We start from the raw sequence: 27,642 nt of genomic DNA on the forward strand, positions 1-27,642 counted from the left end.
AACTACTGCAGTATTCTGTTAACATAATATGGACAATGTTTCTGTCTGCGGGTTTCCTGTTGTTCTTAAAATACATATAAACCTAGCTTTTGGTTTCAAAAGATCACGGCACCCCACATCAGAGTGCTGTGATTGGATGCTGCCCACAGGGACTATTACCCTGCGTTGAACATAGTTCATTTCCCCAACACTGTGGATTTCTGATGGGTTAAAGAAAGCAGGGTATGAATCATTCAAAGTTTTCTAATATAAGCACTATCCAATAAAAGCCCTTCCCCCACTTGGAAAGTCTCTGGCCAAATATTGTCCCTCTGTTCCAGCTCCTCCTTACTGCCTCTCCCCATTTCCGGATGGGTCCTGGCCCCCAGCCCTTATCTCCTCCAGCCCCTGGGCTGTTTGCAGAGAGCAGTTATAAAAAGGCTGACCCAGCAGAGAGTGGAGGGGAATTACAAGGTGCAGCAAAACAGCAGCACTGGACCAGACTGGGTGTCTGCTTGACTCACCACAACCTGTTCCGCACCATGGGGAAGGACGGGCTGCTCAGCAAACCAAACATCTTCCTCCTTCTCCTCTTCGTCCTTCCTGGAGACACCTCACCCACCATAGAGCCGTAAGCTACACATGTGGAGGAGGGGGTTGGGGGGGGGAGGACTTAGTGCTCCTTTTTTCCTTCAGTTTTCTTCCTTTCTGTCAAACAGCTGTGCCAGTTTCTTACACTCCTGCCCCACATCCCACTACTAGCGAAGCCCTGAGATTCCTGCACAGCTCTGCCAGTGCGCCCCACTCCCAACCTGTAATGCCCTTGTTGTCCAGCCCTGGGACCCACTCCAGCTCTGCTAGTGCCCATACTCCTGCCCTGCAGCTGCCTGCTAGTCCAGCCCTACATCTTCACATCTTTGCCTAAGTATATTCCTGCCTAGAAAACTTCAGGTGCCTGGGGTTTTGTGGTCATGGTGCCAGAATCCAGGTACTTACCTTTCCTGTAGTATCCTTGTTTCAATCACTGAGCTATTTCTCCTCATTCTCCTGTTGCTTTCAAACTGGTTTGCTCCCCTTTCTCCTGTTTCTTTCAAGCCAGTTTGTTTCCCTTGGCAGCATCAGATGTACTTGTTCCCAAAGAGGATTTGTGACCTAGATTCTCTTCCTCTGGCACGCAGCCTGGCGCTGGCACCCTCCCCTGGGGCATCCACCCCAGGGCTCTGCAGACCAGCAGCATGGCTGCAGCGGCCCTCTCTGCTGAGGGCCCCGAGGAGAGGGGCAGCCTGCAATGGCAGGGGGGAGGCTGGCATCCCCACCCCAGCCTCACCTACCAGAGAGGGTTGCTCTGGAGCCTCTAGTCTGGACGGGAGCAAGAACCCTCTTCAGACCCCGGCTGCTGTCACACTCTTGCTGTGCTGGCAGAGGCACAGTTCTCACCAGCGCAGGTCTCGTAATGCCTACTGCAGAGATTTCATGCCCACAAGCACCACAGCAGTGCTAGCAGCTGCAGCAGAAGATGCAGTGCTACTGCTGCCACTTACTGTGTGGTCAGAGGTGAAGTGATGACCGGCTCAGGCCAAAGGATCTTTGACTCACACTGTACCATCAACCCCTCATTCATCTGCCCTGTTTGGGTGCTTCTGGGGTAGATCAGCCAGTTGAGTCTGCTCCAGGGTCAGGCTGAGCTCTCTGATTTCCCCACAGCAATCTGATGGTATCCCTGCCTAGGATCAGGGGGAAAGGGAATGAATCCGTACTGCTCAGTCCTCTCCTCCTGAGAGCAATATACTGCTCTTTGTCCCTGACCTGAGCACCATTTTGGGAGAGGAGAAGGAGGAAGGGCTGAGAGAAGTGGTGGAGAGAGAGAGGCGTAGCTGAGATCCACAGAATGAAGACAGGAGCCCAGTAAGGAGGCAGTGGAGTATGAGCAGCAAATTGCTAGGTCAGTGGGATGGTAGTAGTTCTGTTTTAAGTGCTGCAGGGTAAATCAGATGCTGTGTACAACACAGAAGGGAAGGCACCCTTGAACTGAAGACAAAATGAAGCTTCCAACCAAACCTTGCTTCCTGTGCCCAGCTCAAGAGCAGCACCAGTTGCTGCTATTTCTGTTTCAGTTCTGTTATATCTGGCCAGCTGCACAGGAGACACAATTAGCGTTCAGACTGGATATTACAAAAAAAAACCTTATTCACCAGGTTAGTAAAGCACTGGAATGGGTGAACCAGCTAAATGGTGGAAACTCCATCTATGGAGTCTTTTGCCAACAGTCCTGTTCCAAGAGAGAAGTTAGACTTGAGTCATCCAGAGGTCCCTTCCTACCAAAAGTTTTATGATTCTGTAACATACTGGCAGCAAGATATTTGTATTTTTTTTGCTCTGGGTTTGTTCTGGAAGAATTGGAGAGGGACTATCTACAAGGGCATGCAGTGATAGGACAAGGGGTAATGATTTTAAACTGAAGGAGGGTAGATTTAGATTAAATATAAGGAAAAAATTCTTTACTGTGAGGTTGTTGAGACACTGGCACAGGTTGCCCAGAGAGGTTGTGGATGCCCCCTCCCTGGAAGTTTTTAAGACCAGGCTGGATGAGGCTTTGGGCAATGTGGTCTGGTGGAGGGTGTCCCTGCCCGTGGCAGGGGGTGTTGGAACTAGATGATCTTTGAGGTCCCTTCCAACCCAAACCAGTTTATGATTCTATGAATTCAACAGGAGGTATTGTTCTCCTGTTCTGGTATGTGGCTGTGCATGCAAGTTGTTTTACAGTGCAGTGTACATGCTTGAGAATATACTGCATATAGTCAGAAATGCAATGTCATGATGGCATGTGAATGGCAGGTGTGGATTTGGACTGATGGAGCTGATGAAATTCACTAGCTTCTTTGGTTGGGTGTTTGTTCTAAGAAGCAGCTGAGAGTCAATACACAGAAGTTAGTCCATCGTAAGCTAGAGTATTACTTTCTCTATAGAGACAAACTCATCATTTTTGCCTCAGCCACTTTCTGTAGGGTCTCCTGTCCCTCCTTGATGCCTCCTTCTGACAGGATCACTGCCTCTGTTGTCAGAACAGTTCGCTGCATGCAGGGAGGCTGCTGAGATCTCTTTTGGCAGCCCTGATGCTTTTTGTCCTGGAATGTCTATACATGGACTTTGTGACCCAAGCTATTTAAAGCTCCCATAGTACTTTAATTCATCTAGCTCTTTTCACCAACACATCCCAAAACAGCTAAAGGGAGGTCTATAAACAGTGTATTTCATATCCTTGTTTCAAGGGCAGGGAAGTCGGCGTAGGGGAAAGTTCTGGCATTGGCCAAAATTTCAGCAGAACAGTGAACAGGAAGAGGAATGAGGCCAAATTCCCCACAAACTAGGTCACGCTGTCCCTTTGGCAGACTGGACGTTACAGTCAGATTGCCAGTGCCAGTGCCAGGGGGCAGGGGCAATGAGATTAGGGGAAGCAGGCACCGTGTGAAGCTGTGGTGAGAGGGCTGTGGAGGAAGGGGAGCGCTGGAGCAAGTAGATAGTCACAAGCTGCAAGTGAGTCCCCAAGTGGCTGGAGCTCCCTCCTTTCACTGCTTCTGCAGCAGCACAGACTGGCCAGAGTTACCACCTGGCTCCTCACCACAGTTTGTCCCCTTGCCTGGTGGTGAAGGAAATGGAGGTATTGCCTGGGTCCCACTGCCTTCACAGTGGCTTTAGGACTTCCCAAAACCTCAGAGCCCAGGCAATAATGTAGCTCTAGACAGGCCCAGCTATCTGGGAGAGCCACAGGGCTGGCACCATCTGGCAAGGTGCACATTAGGCTTCCCCAGCAGAGGAGTAGCATGAGCAGTCCTAACCACAGGTTTCCTCCTATGCATACCCTGTAGACTGAATTGCCACCAGAACCTCCAGCTGCTGCATCTAGATAGCTTGAATGGGCACAGGGAAAAAGGAATACTAGGTCCATAAAAATGGTCCAATATCAGACCAGAGGACTACATTAGCTCTGTATTCTGTCTGTGTTGGCAGCCAGTCATAGGTGCTGAGGGACAGAGTAGAGGAGCAAAGCAAGTACTGTGGAAAGGGGTTTCCCATCTGCTTTAGCCTTATGGAGCTTCTATCAGAGGTTCGAGGTCTTATTGTGGCAGGGATTACACCTGTGCTGCTATGTTTTCTAGCCATTTCTGAGTAATGAATTTACCCAGGACATTTTTTATAACCTTCATGTCAGGAGTAGCTGATCTTCTTGCCCCTATGAGCCTCATACCAAATTTTATGCAGCTGGCACCATAGGGCAGATACCGTATGCCTTGGAGAGTTAATGGCAAGTGGGGAGTGACAGCTTCTTTTAAGGGCCTGCACTTGGCTGGACATGCAGGTAAGGTCCTAATTATCCAACTCAGTAGTACCTGCTTGCTCCTTGTGTTCCTGACCCAGGGAAGGATGGTCGGCTGATGTCTATCACCTGCCGCAGCCTGGGTGTATGTGCCCTGCTTGGACTGCTAGAGAGCACCAGAAGGCTCAAGAGCCACAAGCTGTGGTTGTGCCAGAATTGAACATTTAGACTTTACAGCATCTGGTAGTATTAAGTTCCTCAGTTTAATTCTGTACATTAGTGACAAAGTTTCTGCTTCCTTCTGGTTTTAGTAAGCCAGATGCTTAATATTTTCACCTGGTGGTGTTTAGTACACGCATCGTCACAGGTGATGAACAAACCGTGCTTTCTTTTGTTGCACATCATGACTTTATAGCTTTCTGTCATGCCTTTTTCCAGGCTGAAGAGTCCTAATCTATGTAGTGTCTCCTCCTATGGAAATCGTTCCAGATTTCAGATCTTCTCTGCTATCTTTCACTGAATTTTTTTCTGCTAAATCCTTTTTTTTTTAATGGGAGCAAACCAGCACGCCGTATATGAGATGTGAAAGTACTTTGCAATTATACAATCGCAAAATGATGTGTTCTGATTTGTCCTCTGTTCCTTTTTGAACACTCCCCTACACTCCATTTGTTACTTATCACTGAATGAGAATTTTCCAAGAATGATCAACAGCGTTCATGTCTGAGTGGCAATAGCCCACTTAGTGATACAGCATACACACGATAACTGCTGGGGTGATTTTTTTCTTCCTCTATTGATTATTTTCCCTTTACGAACAGTTCATTTGCCATTTTTGCTACACAGTCCCATCATATGACAAAAATAATATGTAAGTCAGTTTTAGGTATTTTCTTACCCTGGACAATTATCAGAAAATTGTACTTCCCAGACCATTTAGAAGTGTACTGAACAACAGGGGTCCCAACACAGACTCTGGAGATTTTCACCAATTAATCCAGGTCAGAATTAATAATTTGATTTATTAGTAAAAAAAATCAGTAAAATCATCCCTTTTATTGGATGGTAGCTTAGTTTAAAGGTCTTTTGTGAAGGACCTTTGTCAAAAGCTCTTTGAAGATGGAAGTACACTTGTGTTGCAATAAACCACTACTCTCTGAAATCTTTTGTGTGCTCATCTTAATAATGTCCCAAACTGCAAGCACTCACATTTTTGCTCAGCATGAGAAGGATTTGGAAACCTGGATAGGCAAAGACAGGAGCAGCCAGAGAAGTGGGTGGTTTTTTCAACCCTGAAACTGCTGAATTTTCAACCTTTTTTAGCTAATGCCTTTGAGTTTCAATGGGAGATTGTGAGATATACAAAAATCAGTTAACAGCCTGGAACCTTTCACACTGTCCTTAACTCCCTGCTGTGAAGCCAAACAAAACACCCTTTGTAAAGGACTCTCTATTAGCATAGAAATTGTTCCTTCCACTGCAAGCATTTTCCTGCTTTTAGGCTAATTAGTTAGGAAGTTTAATATGTATAAACCCAAAATAAAATGAATGCTCATGTGTATATGCACTGTAATTCACAGGAGTAGTAATGGATTAGGCATGCTGATTTGTTAATTTCCTTTCACTCAATACTGTTTCCTTAAAACTGTTTCACACTTCTGATCCTTCTGATTCTTGCTTACCCCTTGTTCCTAGGCAGTATATGGTGCTATTGCCCTTTCTGATACACACTGATTCTCCTGAGAAAGTCTGTGTTCAGCTGACCAACCTGAATGAGTCTGTGACGCTGAGTGCCACACTTGAGTATGAAAGGGAAAACAGGAGCCTGATTGACGATGTGGTGTCGGAGAAGGATGTGTTCACCTGCATCCCTTTCTCTGTGAGTATCTCCTCCCTTTTGCCTGATCCCTTGTGTTTATTGATGTGGTGTAGTAGGTCTAAACTATCTAGAAATGAGAAATAAGGCACATTGCAATCAGAGACTTCTAAGCCAAGCCAAGCCAAAAACAACCCCACAAATGATTTTGATGTGGAAAATTGACTGAGGTAGCCTTATGAGGAATAATTTTCCACTGTTATCAAATTCTGTATCCCACATGATATTTCTCTGCATGTAAGGCTTAGAGAACTCTTTTGAGATCCTTCATCCTAGAACTTTGACTGACAGAACATATCCCATGTTTGTTTGATCTGTGTAAGCCTCAGAGGAAACATAGTGAAATGGAATGAGAACTGTAGAAGCTGGGGAATGGTTAAAGACTGTGAGGTCCATGAGGGCATTTGTCTCCTGGAGCTTATACACGATTGTTTCCTGCAGAAAGCTGGTTGGTGAGTAATGTAAACAACTGGTCCCACCCCATAAATAATGAATCTGGGTTGATTTCCATTTTTATAAATCATAGGATGGAACAAGATCAGATTCAATATTTCTCTAAGGAAAGTACATAAATGAAGGAAGGGAAAAGGCTTCCAGTATTGGAAGGAGAGGAAGAAGCAACATGGAGAAAACTCAAGGAAATGGAGAAAATCTATCATTGTGACAATTTTTGAAGGAAAGAAAAGATTTTCTTGACATAGAGGAGACAAGCCCTCCAAGTTCATATCAGAAAATCATGTTTTTCTCTTGCTTCCAGCACTGAGTCTTTGGTGTCCCTTTAGGGAACTTCTGGATCTAGCTAATAGTCTGTCTTTCAAAGGCTTAGTGCAATGGGGTGAATCAGTAAAGCTGTTATCATCTTAATTTTCCTTAGCTTCCAAAATCCAATAGCACATCAGTGGCTTTTCTCACTGTGATGGTGAAGGGAGTGACACTGCAGTTCAGAAGCCGCAAGTCAGTACTGGTCCAGAATTCTGAGAGCTTGGTCTTCGTCCAGACAGACAAACCCATCTACAAGCCTGGACAGACAGGTACAGGGAATTGGGTTGGTGTTGAATCTGACAGCAGAGTCTTACGGGCTTCATTCTCCAGAGGCCCCATACTTTTATTAAAGTTTTCGGACTTCTTCATGTGGGGAGTTAAAGTGCTCAATAAATCTTGTTTCTGTCAGCTGAGATCTAGGGCATGTGGTACCTTCATCATTCCTATTCTCCATCCTCCAGGCACAGCATCTCAGCTCAGATTCATTCTAATCAACTAGAGGCACAAATCTAGTATGACTTCAAAGCATAGTCTCCCCTGGCTACACCTGAATCAACAAAGCAGGACTGGCATTCCCCAGGGACAATTCAGTTCAGCCAAGACCTGATTATCCTTCTAAATCTATCTGCCTCTCACCATCTGCAAAAGAAAGAGCCTGAAGTAATTGCTTCCATAACTTATGAGATCTCAGTTCAGAGCCTGTTGATCCGTGGAATGAATCTGAGTTATAAATTATTGAAACACTGACACTTCCTGGTAATGGCTACAAATTTAACAGTGGAATTTCCTTTTTTTTCCGTTACACCCTTCAGTTCTGTTTCGGATCGTCTCTCTGGACAAAGACTTCTACCCACTGAATGAGAAGGTAGAGCCATAATTCTTTGTTGTTAACCAGGAGGCTTAATTCCCAATTAACGCCATCATCCAGAACCACTGAAGACTGTGTTTAAAACATATGATCCTTTCTTACACCATCCTTGACCCATTCCATATCCTGCCCTGACACGCTCCACCTGTCTCTATTGACTGAGAAACATATCCCCTTTTTCAAAGGGATATAGGTATTTAAAACCAGATTTGCAAAGGAATGTATGTGGCTAAGCGTGTAGACAGGGATCTCATTACTGAAAAAAATGTGTGGGACAAGTTTCCCTTGAAAGTGACAGATGTGCAGATGCTTCTGGCAGTGGGTGCAACCACATGCTTAGAGGCGGAGAGAACAGCATGACAAGGACTTGGTTTTAAGGAACTGGTCAGGGGTGTAAGTTCACCTTTCAGCTTATTTGGCAATCAGTTCCTCATGCAGACAAGTTCTTTGAAAAGTATTACTTCATCACATTTTCATACTATGGTAAGGCAAAAAGTTGGGGCTCTAAAATATTTTAGAAGAGATTCCCTTAACCATCAAGAACTAACGAAACAGAGCAAGTACAGAAAAGGAAGAACCCAAAGAACTTCTTAGAAGGTTGTTCTTCTGCCCTTCAGTCCAAATCTGGAAATTACTTCCATCCGTATGTGACTAATATTTGTAATGCTGTTTTTCCTTTGTTCTCTCCCCACAGTTTCCATTTGTGTATGTTCAGGTGAGTATATAACCACATCTCTTATTTCAGCAGAATGTGCAGGCACAGAGATAGTGGTCTCCAGCAGTGGTGTTTTCAGGCTGAGGTGCAAGTGAAAAAACATGGGCACATGACCTTTTTCCTTTGTGTAAAAGTAGGCTGAGTAGTTGGGCATCAAAATAAGTTCTGACAATTGTTCTTTGATTGGGGAATGGGGATAATTAATCAGTGCAAGCCATGCTGTGAACAGAATTATACTTGCCTAGAGGTCATATCAGAATGGCTTATTCCTATTCCCAAACAGAACTAAGATTTTTTGTCTGCCAAGTGTGGTGGAAAGCACAGAACTACGTTAAATAAACTAATGAAACTAAATAAACAAAGTTATGTAAGTAGACATCCTCTATCTTCCCAAGCACGCCCTTTTTGTCTGGTTTTTAACGGTTGAACTTCAGTGACAGACAGAAGTTAATAGGAAGGACGTTTCTGCCAACGAGTCAAGTACTCACCTTTTTCAGCTGAGAAACCAGAATTTGCAATTGTTATCTGGAACATATTCCAGTGGAAAACTGATGGGAAGGACCCAGAAGCCATGATAGCAGCACAAACAGTGCTGAAATTAGTGTGCACAAATCTTAACTTGGTTTGCATGATTATGGATCCTGTGTAGTCAGTCCTGTTGTTGCTCCTTGCTGCTTGGAGTTGCTGTCTCCATTCTCCACTGTCACTCTCTAGAGCTGGGGATGTTGTCACAACAGGGGAGGCAGAAGGTGGGCCAGAAACAGGCTATGCTCCCCTTTTTTACCCTCCTGTCAGAGTGCTGTCACTGTCTTCCCCTCAGCAAACTTGAGAACAGAGCTGCAGAGCTGGTGGGCCTCTGATGAGTATCTGTGAATATTTGGATAAAGAAGAGTAAGAGTGTGTGTGGTGTGGGATAGCAGGTGGAGGAGAACATCTCAGAACAACCTTCTGCTGAGGCTCTCCCATGGGGTTGTAGAACAGGTCCCTTCCCTTTCAATGAGATGACACTTGACTGAGTACAGGAATTTTCATGAAAAGAGCAAGAAGAAATAAATCCTATATGCCTTTGCCTAACAAGTTGAATAATTTCATAACCTTTTTTTGTGTGTCAGTACCATTAAAGGCTTCAATTTTAAAATGCTAGGAAGGCCATCCAGTATTTTCAGCTCCAGCCTGTGAGGCATGGTGCTTGTCCATGCTGTTTAAGCCAGCTTATGTAGGCCTTGTCCTCCATCCCCACCATCACCTCTCCCTTCCTCAATGCTCCTTCTCAGTCCAGCACTGCCCTTTCTTTGGCTTTCACAGATGTCTGTGAAGCAGTATAGTAGAGTGGGAAACTCATCTGGCAGCAAATTCACCATTTTTCTCTAGGGTATTTTTTTCAGCCATATCAGATCTACCAGTGCAGTTTACCACACACTTGCATGAAATTCGGACTGGCCCAAAGGAAAGGGTGGCAGGAGTGAAGAAAGATGACACCTTAAAGTCATCAGTGCTAAGGAAATAAAAGTTCATCAGTCCACACTCTTAATGTCACTAATTGATGGTAGTCAGCCACAAAGGCAGAAGTTGGTATGAGTCTGTTATTTCTGAACTATTACCCTGACCTATTGCTCCTGCCATTTAAAAAAAAAACCCTTTCTGAGGAAAAACAAACAAACTGACTTTCAGGCCGTCCCTATAAATACATCACAGAAATGGCAACAAGTTCACAATCCCAGCTGTAAACATTTTCTTGAATTTCTCTTCCAAGGAAGCCCAGTGGTGTCCCTCACAATAAGTGGTAAGCTTTTCAGCAGGGTTGAAATGTGATGATGAAGATTTGGTCAGTGTCATGGGATGCATTTTACTGACTGTGCCTTCCTCCTGGGGTGCTTCTTGGGAAGAAGGCCCTCTTTTCTGCCCCCTGACCAGTAACCTCCAACTGGGGGATGTCATTCACATCCCCTTTTCCCTAAGCCCTGAGATAAAATCTCAGTGAAGTAAATGCACACAGTCACATACCTTGAGTCACATACCTATCTAGAGTAAATAGACTCTTGGTGACAGCCAAGGTACAATGCAAAGAGCAGGCAGAAAATGAAAGACTGTAAACACTAACCATCCTGCTGAGGAGCCTGCAAAGGGTGCATCAAACCACACAGCACCACTGCATGGGTTCAGTGACCTCTACAAGAAATCTGGGGCTAAGCTGATGAATTTGGAGCACAGTCCATTGACACAGTTCATAGTGAGCAATACTCAGCTGTGGTAGTGATGAGATTTCAGCTCCGGCATTAGGAGGGAGAGAGAGAAGAAGGGAGAGCTCTCAGCTGGATGCACATATGTGGGATATACTGTCCTCTGTTCCTGTCCCCACACGCCCAACCCACCACAAGCTTTGGACTCTTACACATGTACATTTCTCAGTCCCATAGATAGATCAGGTGTCTCATTCCTCAGCAGATCATGTACTGATACTCAGTCTCTACTCCAGGCATGAAAAAAAAATTTAGCAGGCCGTATAGCAAGTGAAGGAGACTGAAACTTCCCTCCTTTCTCCCTGTGCTCCACTTACTCCTGCTATCCATCTCTTAGTCTTGTTACCTTGTCCCAGTCTGTCCTTCCCACCTTCCTGGCCTGATCCTTCACAAGCATGCAAGTAGAGCTGAGGGGGAGAAAACACAGGACCTCCAGGGTTAAAAAACTTTCTCGTATGCTAGTTATGCAGAACTGACAAGTAAGTGCTCACACATCCTCACAGATTATTGAAAAATTACAGCTAGGCATTTCCCAGCCAGGATGTATATATACTGGGCACTCCACTGCTGTGTCCCTGGAAGCCTCCTGTACTGTCTTGTGACCTTGAGTTATCGTCACCGGCAGGATCCCCAGAGGAACCGTGTGTACCAATGGCAAGGGGTGGAACTAAAGACCGGCCTTAAGCAGCTCTCCTTCCCCCTCTCATCAGACCCCATCCAAGGCTCCTACAAAATTGTTGTGCAGAAGAGCTTCTCGTCCCATGTGGAGCGCTCCTTCAGTGTGGAGGAATACGGTAAGGAGAGGAGGTATGGGCTGTAAGTGGGGCTGACAGCAATGCGTTTTACTGTGACCTCTTGATTTGGGGTTTCCTGAGGGAGAAAGGAGGGACTGAATACATAGGCAATGGGGTTCAGAGGGTCCAATCCAGAAGGTGCTGAGTATCAGAGGTGATTGCTAACTTTACAACATCTCTACAACCTGCCTGAGCTTGTATTCACTCACAGTGCTCTTCGGAGTACAGGGTCTGACAGGCTTCCTGTGCGTGGCTTGTGGGACCAATTTCAGCTGACTTTGGTTTAGTCACTTTTCAGTCCAGCAGCTTGTTGTAAGCAGCACTAGATCACAGAGTAAGAGATGACAATATTTTGGTGACCCTGTTTTGCCTCTCTCATCTGCATCAGTTCCATTTCTCCACTAGTAGTCCTGACTTTTTTTCCTCTTCCGCATTTCTGCAAAAGCTTAGAAAATATGTTTGGTAGAAAACTTCAGTTTGAAGAACACAAATGTTACAAGCAGATGCAAACAGTCCAGTAGTAGAGACCAAGTAAGGAGAAATATGCTGCCCCAGGGAGCAGTCTAACTCTAGGTGTAATAAAACTTCTGAGGTGTTTGTAGATGTGTACTCTGGCTAGGCTGTGTACATTTGAGGAGGCTCCTTGGGCTGTGCTCCACACTCCTGGGCTCCCCCAAGCTGTACATGAAGCTCAATTGACCCAGTGCATTTCTCAGAACCTGCTGTTTCTGGAACATGCAGGGTGCAGACCCAAAGAAAATTGCCACTGGAGTCCATGGGAGCTGGCTTATTTGGCTCAAAGTCAGGCATGGTGACTGCTCTGAACATGGTGAATAATTTGAACAGAAACCAGTTTATAGGCTTCACCCTGCCATGGTGATAGGTGGGCTGTGCCTCCTCCCACAAAGATCATTCTGAACCCTCCCCAAAATCAAAGATGTGCGTCCCTTAGCCTCACACTAAATTTGTTTTTCAGTCTTATTCCCGTGAATCTCCCCATTACTAATTCTCTTGCAGCCTTTTGAGGAAATGTGCCCTGGTGTTGGAACATTGAGCTTTCCCTCCCATCCTAGAGGCAAATTTATGTCTTAACTGTATAATCCAGGGTTGCAAACCAGTTCCTGGGTCTGGGTGTCCACTCTCCTTGCTCTGATTTCCTTGAACTGTGAAAAAAACCTCAGGTGCACAGCCTGGAAGCAGGCCATTACACGCTTCAGTCCAGTCCTGGGCTTAAGTAGTTGAGGGCTTAGGGTTGCAGGATGCAATATGGGAAGAGGGATGTAACTTAATACTCAGGAGCAAAATATGCCTTTTACTTGCCACCTTTTATAACAGGCCTTGTTCCTTCTTCATCCACTTGAAAATATAGACCTGAGAGTCTGTGGCTAGATTCCCTAGGACTGTCTGACACGCAGGACAGTTTCAGACGCCACATATTAGTGACCCCAATAGCAGTTTGGGATCTCCAGAACATTAAGAAACAGACAGAGAGAATTAATGATTCGAGCTGTTTCAATATGGTAAATGACATAGGTGGTGAATGCACTACTCCAAGTCTTAGTTGCAAATTATGTATTATGAAACATCGAACACAACACACAGGGCTAGTGTATCCTTCTGAAGGGTCATATGCAAGGGATCTGCACAGCTGTCTGGTGCCAATGGGATCACTTGATCACGTGTGCTGCAAATGAGGGAAGGTAAGGGCTACAATCTTCCTTAAATTTACTTTAAACCCAAAATGGTGGTGAAGACTGAGAAAACCTAGGGAAGGGGTACTGCAGACCACCAAGAGGTAATGGTTTATATTAAGATGATCCCATCTCTGTGTTTGGGTTGCTGTGTAGTACACAGCTCTCTTCCACTTTCCTCATATCAGACTTTCTCTCTCCCATCTAGTGCTGCCCAAGTACGAAGTCCTGGTGAAGCTGCCCAAGATGATCACTATTAAGGACATGGAACTTCCAGTGTCCGTCTGCGGTCTGTGAGTCACAGAGCTGGAATAAATCCCTCCCACTCATCCTTTGCTCCTCCTTTCTGCTGAGGACCAAAAGAAGAGCAAGGCTTTTCATACTTTTCCCAGATATCTAGTGCAGGCTTTTTCCACCCTATCAAACCTGAGCCTGCTACATGACCTGAACAGTCAAAGTGAAGGGTCTTCTCTATGTTCCTTAAAACATGATGCCAAACCAATCTGCAACTGTCTCCTCCCAGTTTACTGTACATTTTCTGTCTTTATGTTTTTTCAGTTAGAGCTTCTCTGCCAATCCTGAACCCTCAGATACTGAGAGATGTCAGATCAGACATGACTTAAACAGGTGGTGCAAACTTAGTGTTCTCATTTTTAAATCATAAAACACTCCTCCTGAGCCCCTGGTTGCCTTTTTACTTCTTCATTGAACCCTCAGGAGTTTGTGATACAAGGATATGCCTGGCTGAAATAATTTTCTGCAGTCTTTTACTGCATTCCTGCAGAGATCTCTCACCTAGAACAGGTTCTAATGGATGATGGAAGAATCTCACCATGGAAATGATGGAAATGTCATCACTAGAATCATTAAAATATCAGATTGTTCATCTTTTAAGAAGAAATATTAGAAATTCATCCACAGAGGTCCTTAAGGAGATGTGTCTGAGTGTGGCTCTCCAATTGTCTCATCATCTAATATATTTTTTAACACTTTATGACCATAGGTACACCTATGGGAAACCTGTTCCTGGTTTGGTGAATGTCCAGGTGTGCCGGAAATTTTCCCACTCTGCTTCAAATTGTTACGGAAAAGAAGCAGAAGCTGTGTGTGAAGAATTCACTAGGCAGGTGAGTCCCAAGATTAAAAGGTAGAGGTCTTTCTTATGGGTAATGGGCAATGTTGTCTAAAGGAGGCCAAATCTGTGACTGTTGGGAGACAGTAGGACTTCAGAGATAGCACTCTGTCCGGGGAAAAGCAGATGTTCTCAGAGGAAGTAATGAGCATCAAGTACCTCACAGAACACAGAAAATGTGTGGATGAAACACTGGGAAACAGGCTGTAAACAAGTTCTGGCTTTGGAGACAACCCTAGAACATAAGACTGGGGGTTTGTGACAGAAGTTAAGCGTGTTGGGTTTGGGGTATCTATTCCTGTCCCACAAGGCACCAAATTCGTTCACAGAATTCCAATTTTCTCTCTAATTCCCTGCTTAGGCAGACGCTCGTGGGTGTGTTTCTAGTGTAGTAAGGACCAAGATGTTTCAGCTCCAGCGCAGGGGTTATGAGATGAGCATTGACGTACAAGGCAAGATCACAGAAGATGGCACAGGTATGTATCACTTGGAGATGGCAAAGTGATGGCAGGCCATAACAGGAGGGCCTGGCAAAGATGAGGAAAATGGAGTGACATGTATAAAAATGCTGCCATTCATTAATAATCCCTCTTTACTGTGCTCTCTCTCAGGAATAGAGATGACTGGAACAGGCTCCTGTGGAATCACAGCCATCATGAGCAAAATCAGCTTTGACTTGCTGGACTCTCAGTACAGACCAGGGATCCCACTCTTTGGGAGGGTAGGGAACTTCTGAGACCCTGGACAATGAATGTCATAGCAAACTCACAAGTGCACAATCCCATCAGATGGAATAAGTGTGTCCAGATGACACGGTCCACTTTCCTCTGCCTTTGCACAAGCAGACGAATTACTGTCAGTTGGGGCACTCTAACAGACACACGGTCCTGAGCCTCCTGGCAGTCAGCCCAGTACAGAATAGAAGGCCTGTTGTTCTGACACATGAGAATAACATCAGGGAGCAGCAAGTGTGGGCTATTGCACAAGGGAACATTATCCAGGCGCAAAGAGTGACCACAACACAGGTTGGTGTAGTCACCTCATCAACAAGGGCACAGTCCCACAGTACTCAACCAGACTGAGCAGAGCAGGGGTGGTGACAGTAACAGGTTCCACCTGTTTCATACTGTCCAGCGATCACCAGACAATGTAAGGTGATGAGTCAGGGCTGAGGTCAACCAAGGAAGTTCAGTTAACCATATGGGAACAGCAGGAGAAAGAGCTGGGTGCAGGTCTACTTCCAATCTTGAGTCAAGGACTGGGGCAAGGCACAAGCCTGAACTTAGAGTTCCTGAACCAAGAGGCAGATGATATGTGCTGAAGGTCCCATATGAAGCTGGGCAGGAGAATTAAAACCTACTGAGGAACTTAGGGCTCTGACAGATAATTTCCCTGGGCCGATCAGATTGTTTTGCTGAGAATTTTCTCAGTTGCTGCCTCAGACAACTTGGGACTCACCCCACACATTTTCACATTCATGTCTTTTATTCTTCTCCATAGGAAACATCCTGCCTGGCAAGGAGGAAAAGGGGGAAGAGGCTTTAAGACTTGGGAATTGTTTTCTGTTTCTAGTCTAAAACCTGAAGTTTGGTTTTGCTCTGTTAGGTGAAGCTGGTAGATGGCACTGATGCTCCAATCGCAAATGAAACCATCATGATTTCTGTGGATGGAGACCAATACAAAGGGAATTACACTACAGATGAACAGGGACAATCCTGGTTTTCCATAGATACTACCACTTTCACGCAAGCCTCCCTGGAAATCCGAGTGAGTGGCAGAGACAGGGCAGAGGGACTGGGTAAGCCTCTGTCTTTCTGATCAGCAGGGGAAATATCTATCCATGGGTTATCAGTCTTTATGCCAATTGGAAGATAAAGCAAGTTTCTTGGCAGGTCACCTCTCTTCTCTGTCTCCTGTGCATGTTCTCTACCTTCTTCTAAGAGTGGGAAATATAGAACATACCGAGAGTTTTTCTGTGGACTTACATGAGACTTGTTACTTCGTTTTGGTCAGCTGTGAACTTTTTATTCTTCTTTATCAGGCTGATCATAAATCTGAACTGAACTGTTATGACAGCGACTGGATCACACCTTCATATGAACACGCCATGCGTAGAATAAGTCGATTTTACTCCCCGAGTAAAAGTTTCCTCAAAATTGAGCCAAAACCCGAGACATTAACTTGTGGCTCCCCCACGGAGATCCAGGTGCACTATATCTTCACACCAGAGGCCATAGGAGAGCAGAAGAAAATTGTCATTTACTATTTGGTAAGAATTATTTGTGCTTACTTTGATCGATGGCTACAAAGAGCACTGTGGCACATATAGCTTCTTTCCATGATGAGCAACCACAGCACTGCTATATGGTCAGTCCTGTGGTCTGTGGCAGTGGGATTTAAACACATTTCCATAACGCTTCTCATGTTGTCATCCGTGTGCAGACATGGGTAGGGTGTTCATGTTTTATTAAGAACAGAAGACAGAAAAAATGTTGATGAAGAGAGCATTGACTTGGGTGATGCCACCCAAGACTCTCCTTTCATACTACTCCACTCCCAGTTTCCCCCATTCCAAATTCTGGTTCATATATGGTCACAGCTCAGAAACCACCATCCTACAACAAGAAGATGAAAGATGAGGAGGAAAGCAGTCTCCTGCTCAGTTTTGTCCTTTGGTAGTCATCTGACCACTGAAATTAAAACAACACCTCTAACTACAGCACCAGAAAAGCCCAATAAGCTTAGAGCTTAGGTCATATATCAGGCAATGATGGAAAGTTTGGGATACCATAGTAACTGGAACAGGCTATAACATGCTGGCATTGAGAACTGTGAATTGGTTCATTTTGAAGGGCAGAGAAGAGACACTAATTCAATTGTGACTGCGAAATGATCTATCAGTTTTGCTTGGGAGAACAGGAAGAATCAGATGAATATTCAGATAGAACTTCTTTCCCCCTAAATTTGTTTTTCTGATTTTCCAATTTAGTGACACTAGCAGAAGAGATGAGAGTGGCTTTGGAGAGCTAGAAGAAATCAGTGGAACAGACACTCCTGTTCTGATGGATTGCACAGAACATCAGAGGGGTTTAGACTGAGATTACAAAAAATTTAATAGAAACCTGTGGTAGACGACCATGTGCTTATTTTCAAGACTGCTAACAATAAAATGAAGCACAAGATTCCTGTTTATCCCAGTAGCCTGGGAAAGCTGGTCTTAAGATCAGTGGGTAACCAAATAATGAGGGAACTTACATTTTTATAGGTGTGGATCCCACATTTTGAAATTAGAATATGATGCTATGGAATGGATATCTTACATGAAAAATAATTGTATATAAGGCATTTGGATTGTGAAAAAAAGAAACTTTTTTCCAGAAATGAGGATATCACAGCTAGCATTCAGGCTGTTGCTTACTGCCTGACTTCAGGTACCTTATTCAAGCCCTTCTTATTGACAGCCTGTGCTCTTCTATTCCAACTCTGTGTGAGTTATGAAACTAATCCTGATCAAATTTTTCTCCAGACTGTTTCACAATGCAACTGAGAGCGGAGTGAGGAGAACTTTTGATCATCACTCTGTTCCAAATTGTTAGATATGTGCATATGACCCTCAAACTTATGTGTGCTCGGAGGCAAAGTGCATTTGAACCTGATCTATATATACCATATGTACAAAAGGGGAGCCAGGTCTGACCAATGAGGAAACATTGGTCCTCCTGGAAGTGAATATTTCTGTTTCCAAAGACACAGTAAATTCCAGTCTGGCACTTGCTTAGTATCTTCTTGGTTTTGCTCACAGTTGGCAGTGCTATTCAAACTCACACTCTACCTAGCGAACTTTCATTCTCCTTCACTTCAACACTGGTAGCAACAATTACAGGAAGGTTTCTCTGTCACACAGGTGATGGCCAAGGGAGGCATTGTATTAGCAGACACCTATGATCTGACTGTGAATCCTGGAGATGGTGAGCAGAATTACGCATTTTTAGCATCTCTGATGATTATTTTGGGGCAGGGTGGGGTGTAGAGAAATTATTTCAATTCAAACATTTAATGTTCTTCCTCAAACCAACATATTCTGCTGACCATTCTACCCTATTCAGATTGTGGATGCTTACCAGTAGTTTTAGACTCACATGTACAGTGAGCAGGAAGAAGAACGTGTCTCCTTTTCTTTCTCTGTCTCTCACTTTCCTTCATTTTTTTGCTATCGTTTCTCCCTTACAAGCATGCAAAACCACACATACCTATATTCTAACCAAAACATTTAATTTTATTCATATAAATGTCCAAGGATTACACATTTCAGTAACTGAGACTGGCTATGATACATCTTTAAAAGTCTTTCAACAATGACACCAGGGAGACATTTTGGAGGTCTGTATGAGGAGGAGTTGCACTGCAGTGTGTATAAACAGTTTATGGAAGTAAAAGATTTTGTGTGCTACATGTTCATAGAAAGTTCTGCATCCTCACTGCATCACTCACTAGTAGTGACTAAACTAACACTGTGGCTTATAATGAGATGTTCTATCACCTTTGTCCAGATTGTGACATGAATATCAGGCCCAGCTAGGAAGAGTCTTTCAACATAGAGGGGCACTTTCTACTGTAGTTGGAGTGATAGGTTGGTGTTCCAGCTAAATTCTTGCTTAGAAGTAATTTTGCAAAGTTATTCTTTCAGCCACTCTGCAACCTTGACTGCTGGCCCCCCATTACAACAGTTCCTTATTTCTATGTTCTTTGCCTCATCTATTTTTTGTAGACTGCAAAACATCTTGGAGCTTGAGGAAGAAAGGGTTGGGAACATCAAGAATTTATGCTAAATATTAACGGGGGAGAATCTAGAAGGCATGTTGAGGCCCACCAAACTCATCTCATTTGGCTATTACATGATCACTGTTTGAATGCAATGTCTTCAGCAGCAGCCATAGACTGCAGTCATGTATCGGTATTCCTGCCCCTGCTAACAAAAAATGTTCGGCATGAGTGATCTTGACTTTTTTACCTGGGGAAGGCAAATGCATACACTGGAACTTCTTGTATGTTGCTTAGCCTTTTTTCTCTCTGTTAGCTTATGGGACATTTCAGTTGACCTTCCCTGTTGAGGCAGCAATTGCTCCCCTGGCACGGATGCTTGTGTATACCACTTCACCCAATGGGGAAGTCATCGCCAGTTCAGCAGATTTCCAGGTTGAAAGCTGCTTCCCCAATAAAGTGAGTATAAGTCAGGGTTTATGCAAGCCATGTTTGTCTTGTGGCCAGTAGTTCAGTTATCAGTTCCAGAATGGAGGCAGAATTCACAGTGGGCTCGTGAAATGGTCTGACCAGATGTTGACTGAAGATTAGTAACCAAAATTCCAGAATAAGCTATAAATCCATAACTATAAAAAGTGGAACAAGGCAGAATAAGAAAAAGAATCATTGGTCATTATTAATTACATTGGTCAAAGCTGAATATATATTAGAAGAGCTGCAAGGCACTAGGAGAGCTCAGTTCACAAGGGTAGGTATTTCAATATTATAGCATATAACTGCGTCTGGAAAAGTGGTTGCTTTAACTTCCTTTTGGGGTTGCAGGTCAGACTGAGTTTTGTACCCAAGGAAGGTCTTCCTGCCTCCAACACTCGCCTGCAACTCCATACCTCACCAAGGTCCCTGTGTGCCCTCCGTGCTGTGGATAAGAGCGTTCTCCTCATGAAGCCTGAAAATGAGCTGTCTCCCAGCTCTGTAAGTCTTGGTTATTTCTGGTAATGAGCAAGTATAAGCATGAACCGATTCTTCAACCATAATTAACACCACTATGGACATGGGGCCATGTATTTTTATAGCTGCATTCACCACACTTGTTTTTTAGAAGCTGGCTTTTATCAAAGGAGTGTTAAGAAATGTCTGTGTCCCAGTGCTGCTGACCTGCCACACCTTTCCCTGGTTGTTTGCATTTCCCCAGGTGTACGATCTTCTCCCACTGAAGGAAATCCGGGGTTATAGTTTCAAGGACTACTACCTGGAAGAAGACAATGTAAACCCTTGTGTGTCGCTTGACAACATATTATTAAATGGATTTGTCTACATACCCATTTCTCCTGATGGTGAGGGTGATGCCTATGACATTATCAAAGTAAGCTCCAGCCTCTTGTTTTAATTTGTTATTCCTTCTTGGAATTTCCTCTTCTTCCCTGTCCTGCATGGTTTTTCAGTGAACTTTGCTTTGAGCTTGATAATTTTGTATGCACGACAATAACCAGGCCCAGGACTTGCACCTATGTAGCACATCATTGGTACCTGAGTGCTTCTCTGAACCATTAAAACTTTGAAGGGTCTCCTCATTTCTAGTAGAGATACCTGTGAATGGGCTCAAGTCAGGAAACAGTCCTGAGACCTGACCCATGGTACCATAATATCAGAACCCCTTCCTCAGTCATGCATGTTCTCTCTCTACCTGGTGTAGATAAGTCTTTAATAAAGTGCCAGTTACTTTGATAATCCACAAACACACCTATACACATCTAGAGAGTCCTGCACGAAACTTTTTGGGTAACCTCAATCTAATGCTTTTCACACATGTCATTTTCACTCAGGCAGATGTCCTCTGTGGCCTTAGCTTTCCATCTGATCATGCCAAGATTTAGCCTTAGGATGAGTATAACATGATAAAGCCTCAACATCTGGGTTGAACCAGTCTATCTGGCACTTATATACAAGCCTTTGTTATTCTGATTGATACTAGACATAAGTACATCTATTCTTGACGTATTAAAACTAGTTTCTTTTCAAAATTGTGTTTGCATATTTTTTGCTCTTCTTTCTCTTTTTTTACTAGGAATTGGGCTTAAAAGTCTTCACTAGCAGCAAGATCCATAAGCCTGAAATCTGCCAGCATTACCCAGGACACATGATGGAAAGAAGTTACAGTAGTTCTAGTAAGAATATGTCCTTCATTTTACCTCCCACACAACTACCTAAAATTTACCACCCTGCTTCTTTCCTTCCCTCTGCTTCTTTGAATATTAATGACACCATGAAGACCACATTCTCTTGTCAGATAATACTGACCTAATTCAGAATCACTCCCTTCTGGCCTCAATCCTGAAATATGAAACTGATCACCTCTGCCTGCCTTTCCCAGCGAGACAGATGTGCCTGGCTAGAACTGTGTGTGCCTGGTGACTCCCATGCCAGCCTCTACAGCAGGGATCCTGCAGGCACTGAGACAGTCTGCCTTCATTGGACGGACTGTGCCAGCACAAAGTAGTGGCTTTTTTCCATCATATCTGAGTCCAGCTATGGAAATCTGAAAAAGGAGTCTTTACTTCTAGGTAGTCACATTCTAGCAATAACTAGAGGAACAACTAGGGCAAAAGTGGGCCAAGATAAATGAGAAGGTGGTAAAATTCTGTGGGCAGATATTTTACCACTGGAGGCTGAGAAATTTGGTTCTGTTCCCGGCTTTCCCACTCACATGACTATAAGAGGCTGGATAGATCACATCACTCCTCTGCAGCTTCAGTGACTGTGAAGATAGAATAATGATTTTTTTTCTTTTTTTTCTGACTAGATCTGAGATTAGAAAGGCTATATAAAACACTCTTACCTATATCACTTCCAGTCACTGTCTTTTCTGGTGCAGTATCTCAGCTCCTATTAAAAAATGATACCTTTTGGTCTGGTGATAGCCTTCGATTCATAGAAGATCAGATCTTTGGTTTTGAAATGCAGGATTTGTCTCCAGAGCATGGCCTGAGACAGCTAGCTCCTTTGAGAAGATACAAAGTCTTCTGAGGCTGATGGATGAGGCACAACACTATGCAACACTGTGAGAAAGCTAATGCATTTATTTGCTAGTGGCCAGAGATGTAAAGACCCATATTCATCTCCAAAGAATCTTAGATGGAGGAGGGGAGGGCTAAGTATTTTTTAATACTTATTTTTTAATAAACTATGTGCAACTAATATTTGGAGGCAGTAAGTTCCACATTTGACTCTGTATTGCAATAGAAATGCAATACCCTCAATAACATCATCACTCATGGCTGTTTTGGATCTGCTGAATCTGCTGGCAGTTGGGGAATGCCAAGTTGGAATAATGCTCAACTCCATCCCATCTCTGTAAGAAGAGCAGCAACATTAGGAAAAATGAAATATTGAGGTAACAACAGAGAAATACATTTGTTTCCAGTGGCCAAGGTTTCAAAGTTGTTCTTTCAATTTTAAAATTTTAGCTAATAACCGCTACCTGGAATGAAAGTATCCTCCTGATTTGGAATGGAGTTTGACATGTCTTTTCCTTTCTTCCTGTCCTTGAACAAATTTGCTAGTCTCTGCATTGAATCTGCTTGAAGATTTGGAGTATGAAATAGTGGATCATATGGCTGCTGGCAATCCTGTGGAGACCGTCCGGAAGTATTTCCCTGAGACATGGATCTGGGACATAGTTTCAGTGAAGTAAGTGTTTATGGGAATGCAGAGTGTGGTCAATGGGGAAAAACCTTGGAAGATATTTAAGCCTCAATGGAAGTATCAGTATTTCAGTGAGAGGAGGTATTTCTAGTAGACAGAGGGATTTTTTCAAGGTCACTAAGTATAGGATGCTTTGGGACTACATGCAAAAGCCAGTGCCCATATCCCAATGGTCAGGAGTTTGCTGTCAGCAGATGTTTTTCAGTAGGTTGAGAAAAACATAGATGGTCACTAGAATATAAATGAAAACTTGTTCTCTGTCCCTCACCAGCTCTGAGGGAAATGCTGATCTAGATGTGACCATCCCTGACACCATCACCGAGTGGAAAGCCAACGCGTTCTGCACTTCGGCAGACACGGGCTTTGGCCTGTCCCCAACAGTGTCCCTCAGAGCCTTCCAGCCCTTCTTTGTAGAGCTCACCATGCCCTACTCTGTGGTGCGTGGTGAGTCCTTCACGCTGAAAGCCACCGTTTTCAACTACCTGACTGCCTGCATCAGGGTAAGACACATTCACAACTTTGCTCAGTCTGACAGCTTAGGGAGTGCTACAGTGGGCCACTTATAACATGGTTTCCCAAGCCAGATGACTGATGTCTGACTGTGATTTCACATAGATGTACATATGTAGGAATTTTTGGTGTATTTATTGATGGGGAAATATATTTTTCTGACAAAGTTTTGAAAGCTGTGTTTGATTCGTAACTTAAAGCTCTACTGCTGAGGCCCTCAACCTTGTCATCACTGATTTATGTCATTGTGCTATAGAAATATGAAACCTGAGTTATCCATAGACCACAGCATCATTGCATACCCACATGGAAATTCCGGGTTCACCAGAGTGGATATCTGTGTTCAGCCTTCAGTCTCATCTCATATAAACATCTTGCAAAGTATCATGCCAGATTTGCTGGAATATGCAGACTTCCTGTGATTTATTGCATCTGCCCCTAAGACACTGAGCTGAGCTAATTCGCTTCACTATTCTTATCTGCATTCTTTCACCAACAAAAAAGATGAGAGAATTTGGGAGGTGATTCGAACAAAATCTCAATTACCTTTGCTCAGTTTTTTTATAAATATGGATTTTTATTCAAAAAGGAATGAAGCTGAAACAAGGAGGGGCACTGATGCAGCCATTCCAATGCACTGTCATTTATGTCCCTGTCTTTCCTGTTTTGTTTGCTACTTTCAGGTTCCTTATTCCACTTTTCCCTTACTAGCTTTCCCGCTGCTAGTGTTTTACCTCTTCACCTAACTAATCATGAGGGGGATCTTTAATTCATGACTAAGTTTGTAATCATTGCTTTGCCTTCACTCACATGACTGGTCCATCCTCTCCATTTTCCCAGAATCAAATTCCTTTCCAAAGATACACATCCCGTTCTCTACACCCACCTCCCAAATCTCTTACAATTGTACACATCTCAGTTTTTTCCCACTTTATGACCCAGTTCTTGCTCTGCAATATCCATAAAGTTCTCATTCCCACAGTATAACCAGCTCCACTACCCAGTTCCATGTAGTGCACTGCCTCCAGCAACCCCAGCTTCTCTGCAATTCCAACCTTCATGACACCTCTCTGTACAACTGCAGGTGAGCATGTCTCTGGCTGAATCTGCTCATTTCCTGGCTACACCAGCAGATAAGCAGGAAGAATCCTACTGCATCTGCATGAATGAAAGGAAAACTGTGGCTTGGGCAGTAACACCAAGATCTCTAGGTAAGAGTCAAGAAAATACTGGGATCAGATATCTGTGGATGTCATCAGATCTTTGGTGTGAGGAGCTAGGTGACTCCAAACCTATCTGGAAAGATCTTGTGTATGCCAGAAGTGAGAAGTCCAACCCTGAGGTTGAGACACTACACTGGGATGCAGTTTCCAGGTCCAAAACAAACTATTTAAATTTTATGAACCTTTGTTCTCTTAACATTTGAATATAAATCACAAATTCCCTTAATGCATGCAAAGCACTCAGACATTCCTGTTCTGGAGCTGAGAATGTCTTAGCTTAATGTGGCTGGGTCTGCAATATTTTAATCAAAGCTTGCTTTCTCTGACGCCTCCCAGAACAAGACTGTTTGATTTACAAGACCTGTCCCTCCACTACTCTCCTTTGCTGATGGACTAACACCTGCTCAGGTGACCATCATGAAGGAAGTGGCCTGGAAGGCTTCAGCTGGATTAAGATAAAACGCTGTCTCAAGTTTAATTGTCCTCTTGGAAAAGCTTCTCTGTAATGCACCAGAGATTGCCCAGCACAAACACAACCCCACGTTTCCCTGGCTCTGCCCGGCAGGGCTGGCTGACCCCTGTTTCCTCCAGGGCAGGTGGAGTTCTCGGTGAGCACCGAGGCCCTGCAGAACCAGCAGCCCTGTGGGAACGCCATCGTGGAGACCCCTGAGAAAGGACGGAAGGACACGGTCATCAGACAGCTGCTGGTGGAGGTATGTGGGCTGCTGAGTTTGCTGGCACAGAAAAGTAACAATAATTTCATGCTCTGCAGCAACATTTGCTGTATGATAAAAGTGTTCTGGTTTAGCCATGATAGCAGCAATAATGTCTCATGTGACTCTTATTCTGCACACTTTTATAAAAGCAGTATTGATAAATCTCACACAGGCCAATAGAACCCATTACTCATAATGTTACCATCTAATAGTAAAAGCAGGGTATTACATTACATAGAAATAATAAGGCAGGCAATAATGACAGGTTTGTCCCAGACACATCATCTGGGAGATAAATGAGAACTCCTTGGTTTTACCTGTAATAAATCACAGGGATAGGCTGTAAATGGAAGACTTGCCAGAAACCTTATGCGTCTCCTCCAGCACACGGCCAGTACTCTGGAATATGGAACAGTCACCACAATCTACAAATATTTCCAAACAAAACTACCATCATTGTTTTGAATTGTTTTTATTAGACTTTCAAGAATGTTCAAAACAGTATGAACTAACTTTTTATTTTTGCATTCTTTTGTACATTTTTTTCTTAAGCAATATTTTGCAATTATAAAACCACAGCTTTTCCCATGATAAATAGTGAGTCATAAAGTTATTCCACAGTATAAGATTCCTTGTGATATTAATGGCAAACAAAAGTACTAGCTTGTTGTATAGTGAAATCTATCTAATATCACGTGTCATAATATTGTCAATCCTACGCATGACAAGAAGGAATAATCATATTTAATAAAATTAAGTCAGGAGTAATATATAACATTGCAACTCCTCCTTATATTGCAGACATTCCAATTTTCAGGAAGGCAGGGCTAAGATTCACGTAATATGTAACTTCAGAAAATGTTTTGCTAACTTGAATGCAATGATGGACCAACAATCCTATCTGTTATGCTGCTTTTTTTTTATTTATTTCACTTATTTACAAATTAATTTGATTGTACAGTGCATTTCATGTATCAGGGTATGAACAACTGTTAACATTTCCAGAAAACTTCCTATTTCATATATTCCTTCAGGAAAAGAGTGTTTATTTTGTTCTTTGAAGATACTGGAAGATCAGAACTGTAGTCTTTTCTCCCAGATGGCAGGGGAGTAAAAATAACTGAACAAGCATTAAAGTGACTTCTGTCGGGGTATCTGACAGATTACTGGTCTTATCCTGTTATTGTAATGAGGTAATTAATCTACAGCAAGCCCTGACTGGATAGAATCTGAGATTAGCATCCAAGGCTGAACAATTAATTAGTGGGGGTGGATACAGTGTAACTTGCTTGGGGTGGAGCTGCATGGTCCCAAACACATGGATGTCAATGTCCCTGCAGCCAGCAGCACATCCCAGAGAGAGAGAAGGGAGTGTGCCAGAGTCCCTGCGGCATCCTCTTGCCCCTCGGGAAACCAAGCCTCACTGAGACCTAGTTGGGAAACAGGATATTTTTTTCACACAGGAATTTCTCAGCTGGAAAGGAAAATTTTTCAAATAGTTGCAGTTTGTATGTTTTAATTTCCTGTTGAAATGTTCAAAATCAAACAAAACAAAACAATGGATTTCTCATTTAGTTGCATTTCACAATGACATACTGAAACAAACAAGAAGGTGCCTTTTCATACAGAAGCATTTAGCTCTGTCATAGTTTATCCTAAAAGCTTTTCCTTTTTTTCTTTTTTTTTCCTCTACTCTTTTAATCTTCTTCTGTCTTTTCATACGGAAGAATGAGAGACAATGCCTTTTAACTGTGTGAGAAAGTGAAGGTGTTGTTTACATGCTGAAAAAAATTTTCAGCTGGCAAAAGTTAGGAACTGGTAATGAAGCAATGGGAACTGTCCTATATGGAAGTTAAAAAAATTTTACGTGAGGATCTCACTAAAATAAACTCTGAAAAAATATATTTTCTAGTAAATATTTGATTCCTGAGTTTTATGCAGAATGTTTTCAACAAGCTGAACAGGAAACAGGGCTTCTTTGCTGACTTCAAAAATTAGGCTAGAAGTTTTTGAAACAGAGGGATACAATCACCAGGTAACTGTGGCATGTATTTAAATTTTGGGTGTTGCAATGTGTCACTTGTGAGTGCATTGGAGTGTTCTAGTTGCCACCTAAGTTCTTGCGTATCACAGGACAATTTATAAGTATTTTGTTTTCTTAGCGTCCTTTTTAGTTTCCCTCTTGATATTTTTTCCTTTTCTTTGTTGTTGTTGTTTCTCATTTTTTGCTTTTTTTCTTGCTTTTTTCCCCAAGCCAGAAGGGACTGAGGTGGAAACTACCTACAATTCTGTGCTCTGTGCATCTGGTAAGAGCCGTTTGCTTTCAAAAACGTTCTTTGCTGAGGTAGACACTAAAGA

At 43.4% G+C, this 27,642-nt stretch overlaps 1 protein-coding gene across 2 annotated transcripts in view; it reads left to right on the forward strand.

The window, feature by feature from the left end:
* Positions 1-350: 350 nt before the first annotated feature.
* Positions 351-27,642, forward strand: part of LOC129206615 (alpha-2-macroglobulin-like) — a 38,226-nt gene continuing 10,934 nt past the window's right edge. Inside the window, exons 1-22 of one of the 2 annotated variants that reach the window (XM_054826147.1) lie at positions 351-610; positions 5,990-6,173; positions 7,045-7,201; positions 7,745-7,797; positions 8,495-8,515; positions 11,381-11,549; positions 13,449-13,533; positions 14,244-14,367; positions 14,734-14,848; positions 14,984-15,093; positions 15,978-16,139; positions 16,414-16,641; positions 18,277-18,340; positions 19,450-19,592; positions 19,956-20,105; positions 20,326-20,496; positions 21,199-21,298; positions 22,694-22,820; positions 23,107-23,335; positions 24,430-24,556; positions 25,160-25,281; positions 27,539-27,590. In XM_054826147.1, the coding sequence (XP_054682122.1) occupies positions 351-610; positions 5,990-6,173; positions 7,045-7,201; positions 7,745-7,797; positions 8,495-8,515; positions 11,381-11,549; positions 13,449-13,533; positions 14,244-14,367; positions 14,734-14,848; positions 14,984-15,093; positions 15,978-16,139; positions 16,414-16,641; positions 18,277-18,340; positions 19,450-19,592; positions 19,956-20,105; positions 20,326-20,496; positions 21,199-21,298; positions 22,694-22,820; positions 23,107-23,335; positions 24,430-24,556; positions 25,160-25,281; positions 27,539-27,590 (2,953 nt within the window). Of the gene's footprint in view, positions 611-5,989; positions 6,174-6,513; positions 6,623-7,044; positions 7,202-7,744; positions 7,798-8,494; positions 8,516-11,380; positions 11,550-13,448; positions 13,534-14,243; positions 14,368-14,733; positions 14,849-14,983; positions 15,094-15,977; positions 16,140-16,413; positions 16,642-18,276; positions 18,341-19,449; positions 19,593-19,955; positions 20,106-20,325; positions 20,497-21,198; positions 21,299-22,693; positions 22,821-23,106; positions 23,336-24,429; positions 24,557-25,159; positions 25,282-27,538; positions 27,591-27,642 lie in introns of those variants that run through there. The other variant, XM_054826156.1, reaches the window with a different exon arrangement.

This window comes from Grus americana, chromosome 1 (assembly GCF_028858705.1).
Source record: "Grus americana isolate bGruAme1 chromosome 1, bGruAme1.mat, whole genome shotgun sequence".
NCBI lineage: Eukaryota > Metazoa > Chordata > Aves > Gruiformes > Gruidae > Grus > Grus americana.